Source organism: Vanellus vanellus, assembly GCF_965231255.1.
Source record: "Vanellus vanellus genome assembly, chromosome: 3".
In the NCBI taxonomy this organism is placed as follows: Eukaryota; Metazoa; Chordata; class Aves; order Charadriiformes; family Charadriidae; genus Vanellus; species Vanellus vanellus.
In genome coordinates, this window is record NC_138907.1 from 25,650,123 (window position 1) to 25,671,456 (window position 21,334).

At 40.5% G+C, this 21,334-nt stretch overlaps 1 protein-coding gene across 1 annotated transcript in view; it reads left to right on the forward strand.

Moving 5' to 3' along the window:
• Positions 1-535: 535 nt before the first annotated feature.
• Positions 536-21,334, forward strand: part of PTPN14 (protein tyrosine phosphatase non-receptor type 14) — a gene marked incomplete at both ends in the record, with an annotated part of 69,806 nt that continues 49,007 nt past the window's right edge. The window contains 2 exons of the mRNA XM_082480900.1: positions 536-709; positions 8,463-8,632. Of these exons, the coding sequence (XP_082337026.1) occupies positions 536-709; positions 8,463-8,632 (344 nt within the window). The remainder of the gene's footprint in view (positions 710-8,462; positions 8,633-21,334) is intronic.

Sequence of the window (21,334 nt, forward strand, 5' to 3'; positions counted from 1 at the left end):
TTAAGCTAGCTTTCAAAGCTGGCCTGAGGGCACAAAAACTCAACTTGAAGATTATGTTATAGACCCCTGTGGTGGGGGTAATGGTGGGAGAGTTAGCACCTCTGGATGTGTGCCCTGTAGAGTTGCTGTTTGTACTGAGCTTCTCAAAGAACGGCTTTGCAATTAAAGCCATGCTTTAAATTCAGCGCCAACGTAGAATTTTGAAAGATTTGTTGTATAAGGTGTTCTTTTGGGAGATGTAGTAAGTGCCTGGCCATCCTGTGTGTGGAAGTGTTTATTTTATGGTTTTTAAATGTGATTCTTTTAAGCTTTTTTCTTTTCCACTGATCTTTAGCAACATCTTCTTTCACACTTAACTCTACTTATTTGTATGTATTTTGCAGGAATCCCTTGAAGCTTACCCTGGGAATGGACAGCTACCTCCATTTCTGGAGGAGAGTAGTGCCAATTGAAGAAGCCTTCAAGGCAAGTCGACAAGCGTGCTGATAACTCTCAGGAGAGTACAGGAAAGGGGCGACCTTCCAGGCCAACAGCCATGCCTTTCGGGCTGAAACTGCGACGGACCAGACGCTACAACGTCTTGAGCAAGAACTGCTTTGTGACGAGGATCCGTCTGCTGGACAGCAATGTGATCGAGTGCACCCTCTCTGTGGAGAGCACGGGGCAGGAGTGCTTGGAAGCTGTCGCTCAGAGGCTGGAATTACGTGAGGTAAGAGTAACCCGGGAAAGACCATCTGTCACTGTATAATTTGACACATTTTTAGCTCAGGCAGTCTGTTCGTTTGAATCGTGTTATTCTCAGAGCTGGCCAGATATGGTCAGCAGCTGGAGCTTGGACAAACGTATTCTGGTTGCATGAAAACTGAAGGCAGAACGGTACTCAGGGTTTTGTGCTGTTGCTCATTCATCATGGCTTTGAGAGCTCTTTGTAATATGAAGATGAGGTTTCTTCTTTCCTTAGAAAGCGATGGGTGTTACTTTCTGAGCTGGGATGCCAAGGGCCAAGTTACAGTAACTTTTATCTGAATAGCCCTGGTTTCACCAACGCTGCTACTTGAATTATGCCAGTGGGAAGGAGACCACTGGCTTTTTAATATCCACCTTCATATAAATATATTCTTGTTACTAACATACCAAAAGAGGCAACACTTGTGTTACTAGCAGGAGCAACTAGTGACAGTTTGAGGGTGGTGATTTTTTTTCCTTTTCTTTACTTGAAATGTTTTGCATCTGAAACTCTGAAAGGTGTCTTTTACATTCCCAATGCTTCTGAAAAGGCTGAAGGAACCCAGTCTTACTTTATTAAAGACTGAAATCCTTTATTTTCTACTTCTTGCTCTAGAGTTCAGTGTTTGTCTTGAGGCCCTTTTAGAAATGTCTCTCCAATACGCATGGCACAAATGAACTGGCTTTTCTTACTTACCTTCTGTGGACTCCTTACACGTATCCTGCATGCTTCTAGGCTTTTGCAAGTCACAAGTTGAAAACCATTGCCTGAAAGTGCTGCATTATCATCTGACTGTCCTGTCTGACACTTTCTGTAAGAACAGCTGGAAAATCTAATAATCTTGTAGTGTCTTACCATTTGTTGGCCCATGGCCCTTTGTAATGGTGACAACTGGAAGGTAGCATACAAATAACTAGTGCAGATGAAAACGAAACAAAACCTCCTTTTTGTACATCAATAATGATGAAGAATCAGAGAAGAATCTCACTCTGTGTGTGTGCAGAATAGGCAGGAGAATGTGCAGGCAGGAATAGGGCAGAGAGTCAGAATACTGCATAGTGATTTTTCATGCTTGGGTTTCTTTTTCATGTGGATTTTAGTAGCATCATCAGAGGTGAAGATTTCCCAGTAATTGCTTTTTTCTTTTTTCTTTTTTTCTTTTCCTTTTCTGTTGGTGATGCTTTAAGGTGTCCTTACCAGAGAGGTTAGGTCCTTCCCTTTAGCTTCCAGTGCAGAAGGGAGTGAAATGAATGAAGTGATTCTTGTCATATTCTTTCGGGGCTTATCTAGTTGGTGCAGCAAAAGTCTGTGGCCTAATGATTCTCTCTGGGGGTCCACCTGCATTTGCAAACAATAGCTCTGTCAGTGGGTTAGCATTCTTTTCCACAAAGCATTTTGTGATTTCAGAACGTGTTTTGTTCCACTTTGGAACAAAGACTGAAGTTTCAAAATTTTCCAGAAACAGAGATTGGACAGTGGAGTAGCAAAGGAGGTTGTTTTGGTCAGTGTTCAATTTCATGGGGGTTTTCTATTGCTTGGGTTTTTTTCAATTTCAGAATTATTTGTCATGCAAAAAGAAGTATGTCAGCACAAAAAGTTTGTGTTTCAAGATAAATATTTTAACAACACAGAAGAGAATGCTTTGATGTTGTTGGAACGCTTTTCCCTTCTTTCATCACCCTCCCCACTTTTTTCCTAAACAAAGTTTTGGCAACGCTGAACCAATTTTGTAAAGTTCAGATTTCAACAGTACAGCATTTTTTGACAGAAGTTGGGTTTTTTTAGTCTCTCTTTCTGATTGATTCTGGTAGCATCCATTGCTGCTTTAAGTATTTAGGACAGAAGAGAATTACTTACTTCTTTCAACTCTGAGGGTCTCCCTGTATCCTTTTCTGCTTCTTTTATAAGGAATAATTTGAGCTAGCAAGCTTGGAGGTGCCTAGTGCTGGGTACTGTCCTTTCCCTCAGACCCAAAATTCAATTTGTCTTCTGCCCCTCTAGTCCTTCTGCCATGGTTTGTAGCGAAACAAGGCTGATGCAGTCATTTGGTGACTGTCCCCTTCCTTCTCTGGGCTTACCACCATTTTTGAACTCACTGGCCAATCAAATTCTAAAGAAGGGGTGAAAATACTTTGACAAAGCTCAAATTTCTACAAGACTTGTGCAACTGGATAGCTGAATAGAGGAGAGAAGCCCCTTAAGCGTACTGAGAAGAAAATCCTTGCAAGTGTCCATACTGGAGACTTTCTAAATTGCCCAAATGCAGCAAAAACTTCAGCTGGAGTATGCCTTTTCTTAGAAATCCCGATTAGCAAACTATGATCTACAAGTAAGGAAGAAACTAAGCTTAATTAAATTCCATGCTCACAAAACAGTACTAAAATCCTCTTTGTCTCCTCCATGCAGTCTCAGGTAAGAATATGTGTTCTCTTGAAAGTAAATTTGTTTGATACTTTAGTTTGGTCTTATGTTTAAATAAATCCTAGGTGTACCCCAACTTTTACCTTTGTGTTAGGAACTCATCCATGTTTCGATTAAGCCAACGTCTTAGAAATAAACAAAAAACTGTCCAAATCCTCCCTGCTAAAATGTAAAACTGTTTAAGATGACTGTATGTATTGTTGTGAAGGGCTGTCGATCATTATACCACACATGACTGAAAAACAGTATCTAATGGATTATGCATATTTCTATTTGATCTCTGGGGAATGCAACACTCTCCCTGTCTGAGTCAGGGTTCAGGAATAGGTCAGTAGAAAGTGTACCCATGTAACTACTGTAAAATCTGGTTTTATCCTTTTCAGCAAAGCTCTTGACAAAGCATCAGGTCTTCTAGTTGAACAGTTACTGGTTCCAATAAAATGAGCTCTTATGCCATCATTATGTAAAAAGTAAGGACGAGAAGAGAGGAGGAAGGGAAAGATGAAAGACAAGGTCAGAAACATAATTCTTGTATTTATGCGCACAGATTATAAAAAGGATTTTTTTCCCAATATAATGACATTTTTTCCTTCAAGTGAGACTAAGTGAACCTGCCTGAAATAACAGTAATCTGTAAAAATCTGTTGTGAGACTTCATGTCTCCTCCTTTTTGTTCTCCTTAATTCACTTTATAAAATGATAATAAGTTTAAAGATGGAATGTTCTGACATATTGTAAGGTGGGGGGAGGGCAAGAAGGTCCTTTCTAACCAAAATTATTCTTCCGAGCAGAATTTCACAATGGTACCTCCAGCACTACCATGCTGCAAAACCCAAACCAAAGCAGGAGAATGGCGGCTGAGCGCTGCAGGCGGATGCCAACCACTGTGGCCATTTATTGCCACTGTGACCTTTTTTTTTTTTTGTGCCCTAGAAGGTGTCCCCTCCTTGTAGGGCACGACTGAAAACCTGTGTTCGACAGCCAGGTTGCATCAAAGTTTGTCTTGGTTTGACTCGTCTTGCCAGCAAATCTGGAATGGGGTTCAGGCGATGCTTGGACAAGAGACCTTCTAGGAACAATTGGCTGCTGTAAACGGTGCCTTCAAACGCCCCAGGATAGCAGGGATTAATGCTTTTTGCCCGGAGGAGCTGGAACTCTGCCTCTTTCTCAAGGATAAATATTTAGTTGTCCGCTTAACCAGATGCTTTAATAATCACCAAGCCTGTCTCATTGGGTCCTTTTGAATGAGATTGGCTGGTTTAGTAAGTGTCTGTCATCTCCTGTATTCTTTTTGCCTGATGTAAAGGCAGGGGTAGTTCTGGACTTGGGAATATAGCTAAATCCAAATCCAAAATGAATATGTTACCTCCTGAACTGGCAGCTATGACGTAGTCTTGTTCAAGACTTCTCAGCACAGGTTTTGTGTATACAGTTTTCTTTTCTGGCTCGCCATATTTGGAGGATTGCCTTTTCATGTAGTGTCGTTGGGACATGCAGGTGCTCTGGTTCTTGTCTGCTGCTTTATCAGGGCACCACAATTCCTGGAGGAGTGTAAGCCTTTTTCCTTGTACCATGTATGAAGTCATTTGTGGTAGGTAAGACAAATTTTAAAACCTTGAAGGAAAATTACTGTAAACTCTTTTCTAAGAGAGTTCTTCGTGTATTTGAAAATTAGGGCAGACCAAAAGCACTAGCAACTGAAGCTCTTTGTCTTCAGAATGGATGTGTGTGCATACATTTAGCATTATGAAAAGCTTTCCTTCAATGTGTGTCACCAGTCTGTCAACTATGGCTGGAAGAAGGATTTTTTTTTTTTTTTTAAGTGAAAGCATCGTTCACTGTGTTTGCCCCTTGGACTACTGATGTACCTGCTAGAGCAGCCCATGTTACTTCAGAGCCTGCCAGGTGTATGGGTAGATATTTATTCCATGAAAACTGAAGTCAGTGGTTCACTTTGTACAGATGGACAAACAGACCAGCTTTTGGAATCAACCTAGTTTTCAATCAGCTGCTTATAGAGAAAAAGATCCCAATTTTATATCCCCTCATCTAATTTGTGTGGTGTCTGTGGGGTACTGTAAGAAAGTTTTGTGGGCTGGAGTGTATGGCAATGCATGACTCAGGTTCTGTAAGGCCTTCTGGACAGTCATATGCCTGGTCACAACATACTGAACTTGATGGTCCAGCCATTTCCAGTTCCTCCCGTTGCTGTTGGGTGAATGACTGCTGTTCCTAGGAAAGAGGGAGTCTCTTCAGGCATTTGCAGTAGTGGCTATAGAAGTCAGTCCTTCCTCACTGTGGGTTGTTAAAAAAGTGCAAATGTTTTCAAGAAGTTAAGTTCCTGGCAACAGGGAGCTGATACTCAGATAACTGAGTTGGTTGTCTCTCCAAAGTCTGTGCGTTTGCGACTTGAGCTCTGCTCTGCAGCCCCTGTGCTTCATCTGCAATTGCTCGATCCTCTCCAGGCTGCTTTCCAGGAAAACAATCGTCTTTTAGTTGTGTGAAATTTATGCTGCGTGGTCAGTCCACTGTATCTGCTGTAGTATAGAAGCTTAAACACAGCATTCCCTTCACTTACTCCTTGGACGTGATTCAGGATTCTGGTTTCGGTACTTGAAGAGCCTTTCTACTGTAGCAAATATAAATTTTTGTTGTCCCCTTGTCCCCACTCAAAGGGGAAGCACTGAGCTCATTTGAGCTGTGTAATTGCAATACAGTTAATCCCTTGAATAAATCTTTTAGACTTCAGACTCCAAATGATCTTAGTTGCTAGATGTTCTAGAAGTACTTGATACTGCAAATTTGGGTCCTAGGTGATGTGAATGTTTACTTTTTACAGTAACATGGAAGATCTGTTTTTACAGCTCTGCACTGTTTCTTGCTGAGGATGAGCTACCCTGCAGTGATTTTTCAAGAGTTTGTGCATTAAAGGATTTCCCTTATGAGGTGGTAAAATCACTGTGCTTTTTTCTTCCGTCACACAAATTCCCTTCCTTTACTGTCTCCATTGTCCCTCCCACCTTCATTTTAATCTAATTACTACCATGGTGAACTCGTCAGAAAGAGCTTTGTACCCAGTGATGACTACAGAGGGAGAGTAGAAGTTTATCAGTGAATTGGTTAGTTTTGTTTTAAGTTTATCCTATGGGAGATGCCAACTGCTTGATTTTATTGATGCACTGGATTGAGTTATTGAAGAAACCTTTAAATTCTAGAAGGAAAAAATACATTGATTCTCTCAAAAAAAACCAACAAACAAAACAAACAAACAAAAAACAACTAGCTTGCTTCACTGTACCAAACTAAGCTTACAGAGAAAGGACTGAGCAGTGTTCAAGCTATACTGCAGGTTTGTCAGGCTTAATTGAAGAATCAAGTTGAATTAGTTATCACCTTAGTTAAATGTTACTCTGGATGCTCTCCAAAGTTGAAAATATGTACATAAAGAGACCCTAATGTAAATACACCTGCACCCCAGTTCAGAGTTTTTGCATGTGATTCTCTCACGCCCTCAGCTGTAAAATAGTTGGAGCAGTGTTGCTTTTGCTGGCTTGTCATTTCTAATCATTTTAATTTTTCAATATTGCATTAGATGCCCTTGTATTGTATGCTAAATCACGGTACATGCAATGGTGTTTAGAGAAGTATCCGTACCAAAGTGAAATAGGCTGTTGATGGTGGCTTTTGCAAAATGTAATGGTGGCAATTTGTCTGCTACTTTTGAATACTTTTTAAATAAAAGCACATCTGAACATCTGGGAAATCCAGTTGGTGAAATCTGGATCGTTGATTTATAGGCCAAATTTTTTGAATGTATTAAAAGTAATTTCAAATGAAAGCTTTATAATACAGCAAATAGAAAAAAAAACCAAAACCCTATTCTTTGTCTCAAGTATCTTTGTTTAAAATGTGGTGCTATGTATAAAGGATTGTGACTGCCTGTGAAAGGACTGTTGTCCAGATAAGTTAAGCTATAACAACAAAATAAGTATTTTTTTGTTATTATTTTAGGGTTAATCTAATCTAATGGAAACTACTGGAAAGTTTTCATTGAATAGGGAGTCATTTGGATTAAACACCAAGAAAGTTTACTGAAATAAAATGAAAGAAATATGCAGATAAAATAATGATGACACTTTCAGATCCTAAATCTGCTTGGTGTCCACAAAAGTTTCTCTCACAGTTTCTGTTTCATTCATTGCAGTGTTAGTACAGAGTGGTATTTTACTTTTAAGGCATTGCTGGAAATCTCCAGATGCTGTCAGCTGAAATACTGAAGAAAAAGATGTTGATACGAACTTCAGAGTTAGGGCTACAGTACTTCCAAGCCCAGGGCTTGGAAATAGGGCTACAAGATTTCCAAGCAACTGATGGATTAGTTTCTTTGCTGAACATGAACACTTTTTTTTTGCCTTTTCTGCAGATCTGTAGTCATAGTACTTGCTGTTAATCGTAGTATGTATTTGCCTGCAGTAGTAGGTCAGTGTTTTTAATACAGTGGTTTAAGGGCTGCTCGATAGAATTCTTTGTGATTTGTTTTTCCTTCACCGGCTTATTACCAATTTGTACTATTTGAAGCTCTAGTTCTAAACACTGTTCCTTGTTAATTACTCTCCACCAGTAGCAGTTCCATGTGGCTTATACTGGAGGTACTACAGCCATTGAGATTTACACAGGATAGGAAACAGCTGAGGTATTTCTGTAAGAGCCTAGACCAAATAACTTGTGTGTGTGATGCACATTTTAAGTGTAATACTTGTCCATCCTAAAACCTTGTGAATGCATTAAAAAAAAAGTAAACGTATTCTGTATTGGGTAAACAGTTCTGGTATCGGTAGATATATTTTGACATGTGTGTTGGTTTGCATTCTTTTTTATAGTCGGAAGAGTCCTTGTTCTTTGCCTTCAGTGGGCCTGATCCAAAGTCTCATGAAGCCTTTGTGCCTTGATTCAGACTTAGTGTTTGCTGTCTGTTCACAAGGCACAGGTGTAAAAGAAAACAAAGACTCAGACAATTTCTGTAAATCATTTATGTTACCTGTGCCATAATGTCAGATAAAGCTCTTTAATATGCATTAGGGAGAGATGGTAAGGGGCAGATAGTACTCCATGCAATACATTATACTGCAATATTAATTTGTCATTGTCTTCAAGATTGTCCTAAAAATAAAGGACAGTAAAAAAAAAATTACTCTGATTTTGCATATGGAAAAATTACACAATGCCATCTGTTCTTATTTGCATTTGTGTCACTGGTTGTGTGTGTGATCTAGCTGAAAAAGGTAAACTGACACTATTTTGTTTCTTTGTCTAGACACACTACTTTGGCCTTTGGTTTCTCAGCAAAAGCCAGCAAACCCGCTGGGTTGAACTGGAAAAGCCTCTGAAGAAGCAGCTGGACAAATTTGCCAATGAGCCTTTGCTTTTCTTTGGGGTAATGTTCTATGTGCCCAGTGTTTCCCGACTGCAGCAGGAGGTAACAAGGTATGTGATTTCTCTCTGTTCACACTATTGTGATATAGGTGGGAGGGAACGGACAGTTGCTCTGTTTCTGACATTCAATATTTGCTCAGGTATCATCTGGTTCTTTCCTTTCCTGATGATGGAAATGGGGGAAAGTGAGAGAAGTCACCACTTGATTATATCTGTTTCGAAAAAGAAGAAAAAAAAAAAAAAAAAAGCTGTATTGGTGAATGATTATACATGAACAACTGCAGAAACAAAAAGGGAATAATAGATGTATGTTTAAAAATCCGACATGAATTTTAAAGGGGACCATGGTGACTATACTCTTTTTCTGTAACTTCTACTGATTAAAAGGAAGCCATAGGCAAAGGATCTCTATATACAGTTTTAGTTTATTATTCTTAAGTCTACCTGTGCTTTGCTGAAAGTGAACTTTGGCATCTTTTCTGGGTTTTGCACATCCCACTCCTGATTTTTCCCCTTACACTTCACAAAAGGATTAAAATTGTTAGAGGGTGTTAGTACTTTAATTATGATCAGGGTGCACCTTTGCAAACAACTTCAGTGGGAATGACTCTTTTATTCAGAGCCCTGTGCTGCAGTTGTAATAATACGACTGTTTTGAGGGGCTATTCTTGTAAACCACATCACTGTGTGGTTTTTGCACATCTGTGCTGTATTTAAATAAAAAAAAAAAAAAAAGAAAGGGGGGAAAAAGCCCACCTCACCCAAAAAGGGGTGGGCTTGTTTTCTTTTTAACCAAAATTATTTCATTTATCTGGTCTAGAGCAAAGTTGCATCAGCACAACTAGAGGTAAAGTCTGGAATAAGTGGGTGAGGGCTACAGGGTGGCAGAAGCCTTCCCACTGAAAAAAAATGTTCTGTTGCTGCAAACCTGAAATTCACCACGTGATCATCATGTCTAAAACTAATGTACAAATAGTGGAGAAAGAGTGGCTTTAATTCTGGAAGGTGTGCAAGATGTGAAGGGTTTTTTATGTTGCAGATTGTGTATTTTATAGGATTTTTTCCTTAACACTGAACAGGAGAATTTACTTTGGTAGGATGTGAAAGATTTGCTTTGTAAAATGACAGCTGTCAAGCAGTCCCCTGACTACTGTATAAGCAGAACTCTTGCCAAATGGTGGGTTGAAAGTATCACAAAACTTAAGTTTCCCTGGGAATAGACTGAACGTCAATGCCTGTCTGTATCTGTGTGTTCCTGCTTTGTACCCGTTGGGAGGGGGAAGCCTCATACCTTTTTCTTCAGAATTATTTAACATGCAGTCAGAATGTCTGAAATGTTCTGTTGCTGCTTTTGTTAGCCCAATTCTGGGCTAGTTGTGTGCAAGGAAGCATTGTAGCTACTTGGATGCTATTATCTCTTCAAGCTGCAGCCTGCAGTGCTGATTGCTCGTTCATGGCTCACCTGCAGAGGTGTATTTGCTCATTCGGCCCAGGTTGGTAATAACAAAACATTTCAGTGACAATTGAACTTCACAGCACTCTCAGCTGGAGTGGCTGCTGAATTGTTTTTCTTTCTGAAGTGATTGATAACATAAGCTGCAGAGTCTTACAAGTGCCTCTTATGTTTCTCTAAATGTCTGTAGCAAAACCAGCAGCTTACTAATGGATCTCAGATACAGAATAGCCTGTTAAGATATTTTTTGTGTGTGTGTGTGCGCGCATTTGTATGAAGTGGAATTGCTTCACTGTAGACGATGTGATGGCAGCAAACCTTCAACTACAATTCTAGGTAGACGCAGTAAATCTCACGTTTGAGGCAATGAGTGGTGGGGACATGGAGAACTCTTCTGAAACAAATAGCGGAGAAAGGCTTAGTCTAAAGTGTGATTAGATGGACAGATGGGGATTTTTTTTTGTAGTTTTTTTTGGCTTTGCTCTTGGTAAACTGACTAAACATTTGTTTTGAAATTGAGACTGGCTGCTTTTAGGATTAGGTTTGATCATGATATGATTACCTGTGATGGTGAGGTAGGCACTAGACTCACCCACTCAGTGCCTATGTATTTGACTTAAATTTGTTATTTGTACATAAATATGTCTTAAATGCAAAACTCGTGATCAGACACTTCATCTCCTCTGGGAAACTGCAGAACAACCACAAGCAAACCCAACCCCAAAACAAAACCATCACCAAAGGCTGAAGCTGCAAAGCTAGGGACAGCACTGCTAGCAGTGAACCTGTTACCTTTGTAACCTTCTCTTGGTGGAAACATCTCCAGCCCTGAGCTTGCCTGTTCATGTTTGGAGCTTGAGGTGAAACCCATTCCTCAGTCCAGGATTTTAGTTAATTGTAGACTCCAGACTCCGGGGTTGATTAATATTCCTTGAAGATGCTAAGAATACTTCAGCAAACACTTAGATGATCCACAAGTATTCAAAAACCAAGGGACTGGTTTACTGAGATGGTTTACACTGCCTCTGATCTGTAGGATTATAGACTTTGCCTTGATAGCTGGTTTTGAGAGATTTGTCCTGAATTGACTATTCCTCTGTGCTTCCAGCGACTGCAGCTCCCCTGACCACTTAATGTTCTGTCATCGCAAAGAGGGAAAATGATCCAAGGCTTTTAGGTTTTGTTGGTTGAGAGGACTGTTACTTGTGGGGTTATTCAGTGGCTCTGAGGCAGTGTTCATTAAGCATTTTTAATTTGAAAGACCATCTGACTCTTCAAAACAATCTGTGGACCATTTTGTGTTCTGCTTTTGGTGACTGGGACCAACAGGAGGAATCCTTGTACAAATAAGACAATTGATAGTTAGGTGAGGCCATAATAATTTATTTATAAAATCATAACTTCTTTACACTTTCTCATTACTGTTGGAAGTCTAAAATGCTAATTATGCCTGCAGGTTCCTGGATTTTAGCTGCCTGCAGGTGTTGGTAGTGGTCAGGAGCTCTTAATGGTTTTCCTGGTAACTTCCTGTATTGCACAAGCCAAATATGGATGCAGAAGTAAGGGTGAGTAGCACTGCCCCAAGTGCTATGTCGCCCAGTGATGAACAGGCTCTATGGAAACGTGTCTGCATGTGACATGCTGGGAGAGGAGTGGAATAGTAATCTAGTAAGAAGGCAGAGGTACGATGTGGGAGTGTCAGTTTGCTTGCTGAAGCTAAACACAAGTAGGAGTTCTAACGACGGAGTTGCAGAATGGTTGAGGTTGGAAGGCAGCTCTGGAGATCGTCTGCCCAGAGCAGGGTCAGCTAGAGGAGATTGCTCTGGGATTGTCCCCCATTGGGTTTTGGATATATCAACGGATGGAGAGACTCCACACCTTTTTTGGGAAACCCATTCTGGTGTTCAGTCACCCTCACAATAAAGAACCGGGGGTTATGTTTAGAAGGAATTTCTTGTATTTCAGTTTGAGCCCAAATGACCTCATCATTTCAAATGTGTGGATGGGTACTGAGTGGCTGAATGGGTTACCTGGGTCAGCCGTGGAACTGGTTACTGAGGATCTGTAGAGCTGCAGGCGCCTGTCGTATAAACACAAGTACAGCCATGATTAATGTGGGATGCCTGTAGTTAATTTGTAAGAGGTATTTCTGATAATATGAGAAAGAAGGGCCTGTGGGATCCTTGGGAAAGAAAATGAAAAGACAAGTCTGTCAGAGCAGTTTATTCGGCTAACAGCTCTTTGAAGTCAACCTCTGAGGCCTGAAAGAAAAAATGAGGCAAAGAGTACTCTGGGGGACACATTAATCATTTTAGTAGGTCAGCTCAGACTCTGTGGCTTGCAGTTCTTCACTTCTTTTTTACAAAATTGACACTTGCTTAAAGATGCAGACATTAGTGGTGTGGGGGATTTTTACCTCCTCAGACAAAGTTGAGCATTGGGACAGGGTAAGAAGCGCCAGCAGGACATCGTCAGTCTTGTTCAGTTAGTGATTTTGAGTGCGAATCGTGAGGCTTCTCAGGACAGGCTCATCTCTTGACCTGTGATGGAAGCTTCCTGCAGATGTCCAAGGGAAATGTACAGCGAGCAGCTGCCAGTTGTAGAGTACCTGTCTCTTTCTGGTAATGACAATGAAATAAATGTTATTGCTATGTCTTTCTTTCAACGTAATACCATTGTACGCTTGGCATTGGGCCTTCTCCTAGGAGAGCTATTTCCTACCCTCTAATCCACTTATTTTCCTATTCTTTCCACTGTTTCTTTTGTCGTGAGTCGAGGCTCTCATTTGTACATATCCCCTGATCTTAATCCTGTTTCCTCCAAGATCTCAGTGACTCCAGCATTTCCCCCCCTCTAGCCCTGACATTCTACCTGTACCCAGTCCCACAGACATCTTCCAGGGGGAATTATGAATTAAAGCCCCATGATAATTTCTTAAGGTGTCAGTAGGAGTTTCACCATGTTGTAATTGCTATAATTTGAAAATTTCTAGAAGAATTTGCGATAAACCAAATTAAAAAATCCCAACCAACAAACTACACACGCACACAAAAAAAAAAAAACCAAAACAAAACAACCCTCTCCAGGCTTGATGACAACTACAGCAGGAGCCATTTGGGTGGGAGTATGGGGGTTGGCACATTAGCAAAAGGCATTTTTCATGGGAGGCTACTTAGACAACCTCTTTTTAGTTATCCAGCTGTTCTCAGTGAGCCGCCATCGCAGGTGGAGATGCTGCGCATGCTTTTGGCATGTTTAAAGCACCTGGGATCTGCATACTGTTTGATATAAAGCAGTCTTTGTGATGCCCTGTAGAGTAGATATTTGCATAGATTAGAAATATAAATCTGCCTTTTATTTTCTGCTAACTCCTCAGAGGGGAGACATCCTTTCAACCATTTATTTTTAAAAAAGTAAGTCTTTGTACAGTGTCTAAAGTAAACAAGCTTGCTTTCACTGTGCTCTTGTTCTAAAAACAGAGAACCCACACACTCTTGTGGCTTTCTGAAAATGTGGGTGCGATGCTGCTTTCTGCACAAGTATCAGACAATCCATGGCCTTTTTTTTCCTCACAGTTCTAAGGGAAAAGCGAAGTTATGTTTTGCTCCTCACAGTATCTCCATCTTCACACGTTATACTGGTGTGCCTCTTGTGAAGGAATGAAAGTGTAGTCTGGTTTTCTTTTTTTCTTTCTTGGAAGAAGCTTTCAGTATCTTATGTGCTCTGTACGTGATAATATCCAGTGGCATTTGTGCTGTTGCAGATCGGGGCATAATCCTGCAAAACAAGAGCAGTTCCTAGTTTGGGTGTCACCAGTGGGGCTGGGTCCCCATGGTGCTGTGCATGGTAGGTCTGGTAGGGAGGGACATATTCCAGCATCTGCACTGAGCTGCACTGGGCTTTTGCCCCAAGTTCAGCTGTCAGCTCTGCATTTTTCCTGCAGAACGTGCTGTACAGCTGTCCTGTGAAAGAAAACACAGAGTGTTTGGAATGGCATGGCTGCACCTGCAAAGTGTGGGAATGAATGTGTTTGCAGGTGGAAAATTAGAGCCTGTGGCTGCCAGGCCTCTTTTCTGGAGGGCCTGTGAAAAATCAGCCTCAAACTTATCCTTCTTTAACTAAGTGAACATTTATTTCCTCTGATGTTTTGCTGCTTTACCCTTTTCTTCACCATTTCTTGTAGCTGTTTTTTTCTGTTTCTCTTTTAAGGAAATACTTCTTCACAGTTCCCTACCTTTCCCTTTCTTTATTTTTCTTCAAGTGTTAGGTGAAGAATTTTTAAACAGATGTTATTCTATAACATACAGAGGTACAGATTCTTAGGACTGTATGAATTTTTAAATCACATGAGGATAAAGTGGAGGGAAAAAATTAGTGTTTGACTGCTTCATATTTGCAGGGAAAAATGTTCTGGCAAGTCTACTTTTTTTTTTTTTTTTTAATAAACTCTGGACTTTTTTTCCTTCCCCTCAGAAAAAGTCCTTCTCTAAATGTCTCGCCTACTTGAGCTTATCTTTGCTTTTAGTCTGCTTTGCTTTGCTGCTTTTGAACAAGCTAGAGTTTCACATCCTCCCGTGTTGCTAGCTTTTAATACGAGTACAATCGGTTGGAGTTTTGTACCAGTCACTGCTGTCTTTACACGGTGCTTTTAATTGCTGTGTTAAGGCTGGATATCACATATCCTCCTGTGCCAGCCTGGTTTTGTGGCAAGCTCAGTGATGTGGAACTCTTTTGGCTGTTAAGGTTGTAAGGTACATGAGGCTGCTTTGCTTTTCATGCTTGGTCACACCTGCAGGTTGTGGCTGTCTCTGTGTGTACTTTTTAGTACATGGTAGTTGATTTGAGCGCTGTGGTGACTTCATTGTCCAAAATGATTATTTTGTATATCACAGTGTGTCAGAAAAAAGCAGCATGACTTGTACCATCTGAGTTGTTCAGGACATCCTTGACTGTGCTTGCCTGAAGTGATGGGCTGTGGCAGGTTGTGTGGCCATGCTTGTTAATATACCTGGTAGACCCACAGGACTTTTGTAATGCCAATGCTTCTTAAAAATTCAGCTACACTAAAAATTTTTTTTTTTATATGAAAGTACGGAGAAATATCATGCAGGATGGAAGGAGAATAGAGGTGTGGTTAAGTTGGATGGGTTGGCAAATGAGCGAGAACTGAGTGATATATGGCAAGTGGGAAGGTGGAATATTTAAAAAACAAAAGGCCAGAGTTTGCTCTCTCACACCTAGAAATTTAAGTCAGGATTTAACCATTCAGTATTACTGCTGTAACTCAGCAGAAAAAAGTTTGTTTTTCAGGCAGCAGACACATAACTGCCTTGTCCAAATTTGTCTCTTCCCAAGAACCTTCATCATTTCATGTTTGTGGTGTACTTCCCAGCACATGTTTTAAGAGCATGCCTGCTGTCTTGGAAAGATAGTATCCAGGAGCAGGCTTCCAGAGAAATGAACACAACCAGTTTCCCGTTGCCCTCTTTTCTGGGAAATGTCATAAATGTTGTGCATGTGCCAATCAGCTGTGCCATGCTTACGGAGCGGATCTGCTCACACCGTGCAGGAAAGGCCATGACACAGACCCCTCTCTTGGCACTAGAAAGAGCTGTGTGGCTTGCCCAATGGGAAAGATGATGCATTTCTTCACTGAGACGCAAGACTGTTCTCTTCAACACAAATACGATATTAATAATCAGAACAGTCCCATGTTTTTAACTATTTCCAGTTAAAAAGTCTCTGTCGGTTCTCTTTGTTTGTTTCTTATATTGGGCTGGATTCTTTCCCTTTCTTCTAACAGAATATTTCCAACTTTATAATTATATATATTTTATATATCTCATATTTGTGTCTTAGAGCTATAGGTCAATGAACTGTAAAATTTTAAATGATTCACACGAATTAAGACAATCATTGCTATACATGGAAGTTGTATCAAATGAAAAGGACAGGCTGTTCTGCCAGAACGGCAGACCTTAGAAATGGAAGATAATTTCATCCCATGAATCCTGTCAAATCTTTTGTTCTCAGTTCTGAATAATTTTTAGAGGGGAATGGTAGGGAAAACTGTGAAGGGGCATGGGGTGCCAACTGACCTGTATGTGGTGGTAGTCATCCCTTCTTTTTTAACTGAAGAACTAATATACGGTGCTGTAGGTAGGTGCTGTGTCATGAAACACAGTAAAAGTTAGGACAAGTACCAATGTAGGTGTCTTATTCATGAGAATATTCACGAGGCATTGTGGTGGGGTGTCCCAGAGGAAGCAGCAGGAACTTTGGCGCTCAAATTTTATAAATTGACAGGAGGCAAAGAAATTTCTTCTGGAACAGAATCCTAATTTGGTTTAGTCTGAGGTTGCCAGCCTGCTTGACCCTACATGTCCCAGTCATCATGGTCCCAGTGCTGATCATCTCATGACTGGAACTGCACTGTATCTCCCAAAGCTGGTAGAAAGGCAAGCTCTGGGACCTGTTGCTAGGTGGAGGTACTTGTGAACCCCCAGGGAGTCCTGAGTCCCAAGGGATCCCAGCTCTCTTCTGGTGGACAAGAGTGTGGATGGGTCTTGAAGTAATTTGGTAATGTTGACTTTTTTTTTTTTCTTCTCCCTTCCAGCTGCAGGAATTTGGAACTAAACAGCAACTCTCTCAGCCACCCCAGCTACTGTCTCGGAGCTCGTGTAGCCCAGGCAGGGGAGCAGCTCTGGAACTGCTTGCAAGCTGGATGAGTCTTAAGAGCCCTGGGTGGCCACCCAGGCTTAGACAGTCTGGGGTATTTGCATTTTGGTGCTCCTTTGATGGTTTTATTGTTTTGTTTTAATTATTAGACTTTTTAAATATTAGTGGCTACTGCAGCATAAAAAACACCCATTAGGCTTGTAGCTTGCCTTGTAAACAAGCTGATACTTAATTAGCTTTAATGTTGTTTTTAGAGGACAGCAACAATGAATAAAGTGCAGTATTTGTTTGGGTCTTCTTGTGTTCATATTATTGCAGCACATGTATTGTTTTACTTTTCAGTAATATTCTTGATTTGGTTCTTTTTGGATGTGTATTTCAGTGGATGTTTAAACTTTGACTTAAAAATAAGAACTCCTTCAAGGCAAACCTAAGATTCAACATTAATTCCCTGTTTATAAAATAATTTGCTGAGGAGGGCAAACCCTTCTCCCAGCTGACTTTCTTCAGTGAATGGGGAGCTTGTTCTCTGTGTGTCGGTTATTGAAAGCTGAGCTCTTTGTGCCAGATATTTTAAGAAACTGTTGACGCTTAGATCTAATCTATTACATTATACTGTGCCTTTAGACCAGAAAGTGAATGTGTTTTCATGTGTGTGGCTGGGCAGTACATATGTAGCAATTCTAAAAAAATAGTGTTGCATAACTATAAATACAATGTTGGATACTTCAGCCTGCATTCTTGCTTTAGTGTGTTTTGAAGGCAGTGGCTGTGATGGTTAGAAATGTTGTAAGAGGAATGTCTTGGCATTAGGCAGTATCACATTTGCATCTGATCATGAGGAAATAATACTTATTTTATGTTCTGGGGCTTAGTCACATGTTCTTACATATCACTGTCCCGATGAGAGTTATTTGTGTGTTCGATTTCAGTAGAACAGATAGTTTTGGAGTACTCTAGAATTTTTATTTGGGCCTTTTAAATGGCAGCAAAGGTTACATTTTGAGTTTTTACTCTTCTACCCTGATAAAGATACACCATTTACACACAGTGCCGGAGCTTCCTCTCCGGTCTTGTGTAGGCCAGCTTGAATCCTTCCGTGCGAGTCATGGTGGTGGAGGTGTTTACGCTTGGGAAAAGGCACTTTGTATCATTCTTTCCTGTCCATCTGGGCATGTGTGCTGTTGGAGACACTTGCTGAACTTGTACGTTTGTTGGGTGGCCTGAGCTTGCATTGAACGCTGAGCAGCTCTTGTTGACTCCTGCTGGGGTGTGAGGAATGTGGATGACTTACTGTAGTTGGGAACCAGAAACGATTCAGATTTTGGGGAAAAATTCTGCACCTGGATAGAAAGATCTAACAATTTTATTGTGCATGCCTGTGATTCTTATTATGTTAGGATTTTCCTTAAACTTTGCAGCTCTTGAAATGAGGTAATGATAGGAATTTCTGTCTGGGATTTTTTTAGATGTTCAAAACAAAACTCAAACTAGATTGGTAACACAGCAAAGAAAATAAGGCATGAGGAGCATGACTCCAAGTACTTTATAGCTTTCAAAAAACAAAAGGAAAAAGAGCACCTAGCTTTACCAAAAAAAGAAGTATCGTTCAATAATAGCATGGCTTTGAGGGTGATTAATTCACGGCCCATGAAACTTCAGAGATTACAGTACATCAATTGTGCATCAATTTCAGAAGTGCAGAGGGAGCCAGATGGATAGAAAATTTTGGTATGTGCAGAGGACAGAGAAGGAATCATAGAATAATCTCAAGTTGGAAGGGACCCATAAGGATCATTGAGTCCAACTCCCTGCTCATTGCAGGACTACCTAAAACTGAATCATATAACTAAGAGCGTCGTCCAGATGCTCCTTGAACTCTGACAGGCTTGGTGCTGTGACCACTTGCCTGGGAAGCCTGTTCCAGTGACCGACCATCCTCTCAGGGAAGAACCTTTTCCTATCGTCCAATCTGAACTTCCCCTGACGCAGCTTCATTCCATTTCCTCATGTCCTATCACTGGTCACCAGAGGAAATGACTGTTTATGATCGGGACATGGCTGCAAACCGCCATGCTAAAAATGTGTCTTGAATTGCATAGAACAGTCGGGATTGAATGTTAATTCCAGAAAGAAGAGCTGGAGGTCTGTGAGACTGTTTGAACCTGGTACTTTTGATGTTTTATGATCCTTAAAGATAAGGAAATAAACGAAGCATTTTGAAACTTGCTTTGGAGGTCTAACCAATGTTTGATATAGGAGAGTCTTCAGCCTTCCTGCAAGGAAATAAAACCTTTTGAGTGGCCTATATGTTTATTCTGTGATATCTGACAGCTGAAATGGTGCTGAAGCTCAAAATCTGGCCTTCTGTTTTGATCCGTGAAGAGCTTGCTTTGTGTATGAAGCTGTGTGTTTGGGTGAGTCACACCTGCCGCTTCTTTTTTCTCAGCCTGTGAGGAAGCTGTCCTCACCGCTGTTGGCAGTAAACACTTGTGTTATGTGGATCGCTGGGATAACTTGGAGCATCAGTTCCCTTCTATTTAAATCCCGCCCTTCTTGGCCCTTGGCTTTTCCCTGTTAGATTTCCCAGTGCCACACACACACACATACAGCTTAGCTGTATTGTTAACAGTACCCATTTCGTGTGTGTGTGTGTATGGAAAACCTCTTGAAAGTCTGCTTTTATTATCTGAACGTGTCCCCCTGTTCTTGTTTTGTTTGTAACCGGTTATCTTAAATAGTGCTGAAAAGTGATTTTAAATCTTGCTGTAATTGGCAACCTCATGAAAACTGCAACTTATTTACACTTCGGAATGAAGTGGAAAGTTGTGTCCTGCTTTCTTTGAACTGCAGACTGTCTTAAGGTGAGAGGGTGAGCGTATGAATAGTAAGCTTCTGCTTATACAGCTGGAGGATTTGTCAGGAGAAGTTGTATTTAACAACATGGCCCAGCTAGATCTACTCACACGTGAAAACTCTACAAGAAACCTTCAACTAGGTATTTATTCTCAAGGACTGTCAGGCTTAAGATAAGATATAGAGATACAAAATAACAATCAGAAATAATATTCTGTAGACTTGAAATTCAAGTCTAATATTTCCTGACGGACAGGAGCATGCTGCCATCACCACGATGGATAGGGGGATCCCTGCCCCCTTCGTTGCCTTCCCTCTGAAGCAAATACTGAGCTTCTGTCAGGAGGTTTCTGTAAACTTTAGTGAAGAAGCTTCTGCTGTGGTGGCTGTTGCAAAGACTCTCAATAGGATCAGTTTAGATGGATTTTGTTCCCTGGAGGTATTGTTGTCTTCTTAAACTGGACAGACACAACTAAAAGCAAGTAGAGGGATTTTTTTCCTTTTGTGTAAGACAGAATTGTTCCTTTCGTTTAGACCATGATGTTTGGCATTGCAGGAAGAGAAAAGATAATTTGAACTGAATTAGCTGTCACTAAATTTGGGGGTCAAATAGCTCTTTATTTCTTGGTGCACATATGCCAAGAGTTAACTTCTTTAAAGCTAAGATACCTTTTTAAAAAATCTCTTTTCTCTTTGTTTCATTTACTGCTGGCATCAGGAAGACATTATAGTAGTTGATGAGGTTCTCCTGTACCTTAAAAAGTGAAACAGCAGCCAAGGCAGGAGGACGTAGTTCCTTGGCTTTGCTATGCAGCAGTTACAACATTTAAAAATTTGTAAGGACAATATTGTTTTCAAATGGGAATGCTACTACTTGCTGGAAAACTGGCAGCATTTCAGGGCATCTGTTACACTGTCTTTTCAATGTTTCCAGTGGTCTCAAACTGCATCAAAAGGCTTGATTCTGAGCTGCTGGGTGGTGGTAGTCATGTCTCCTGTTGGGATTGGCCACAGGTAAGAATATTTAGGGTCTAGAAGCACTCAGTAAGTGTGATAGTGGATGCAGTTCTGTTTTGTGGGTGTGTTGTTACGTTATGTCAGTATGTATGTTGTATATACAGACATCCTTCTTGAATTGGTAGGTTGCACAGAGCAGAGGACTTCGTTTGCAGCAGCATGGAAGAGATGCAAGCAGCAATTTGCTAGCCCAAAAATAGCCGGTATTTTAATACACTTTTATGAAAATAAACAAACCTATGGAGTTGTAGTATCAAACAAGTGACGTGCTAGTACTAGAAATGTTTCCTTTTGCTTCCTTAATTGAGGGTAAGAAAGACAAAAAGAAAACAAACTCTTGTTGCCCATAAACTAGAAAGAACAATTGCATAAAATCAGATAGTTTCAAAGTAAAGGCCAAGTGATGCTTGCTTACTTATGAAAGAGGAACAGCTTATCTCCACTTCACTTGTGATTTCCCTACCAAGGCCTTGCCCAACTTTTCAGAGCTTGGTTCTGACATGTTACATTAGGGTCTTACTAGGCAAAGCTTTTTTGGGAGAAGGCATTGTGCGTGTTTATGAATCTATTTGTCAATTTTTTAGGCAAAAGAGAGTGAGTTATTTCAGCAAATATCTATTTCTCATTTCTCACTGCTGGCTAACAGTCAGGAGTTTGAGAGTTATTCTGAAAATTACTGAATACATAATGTCTGTTCTTTTCCTCTTCTGTGAAATTTTAGTATTTTAATAGGTTTAAAGATAGTTATG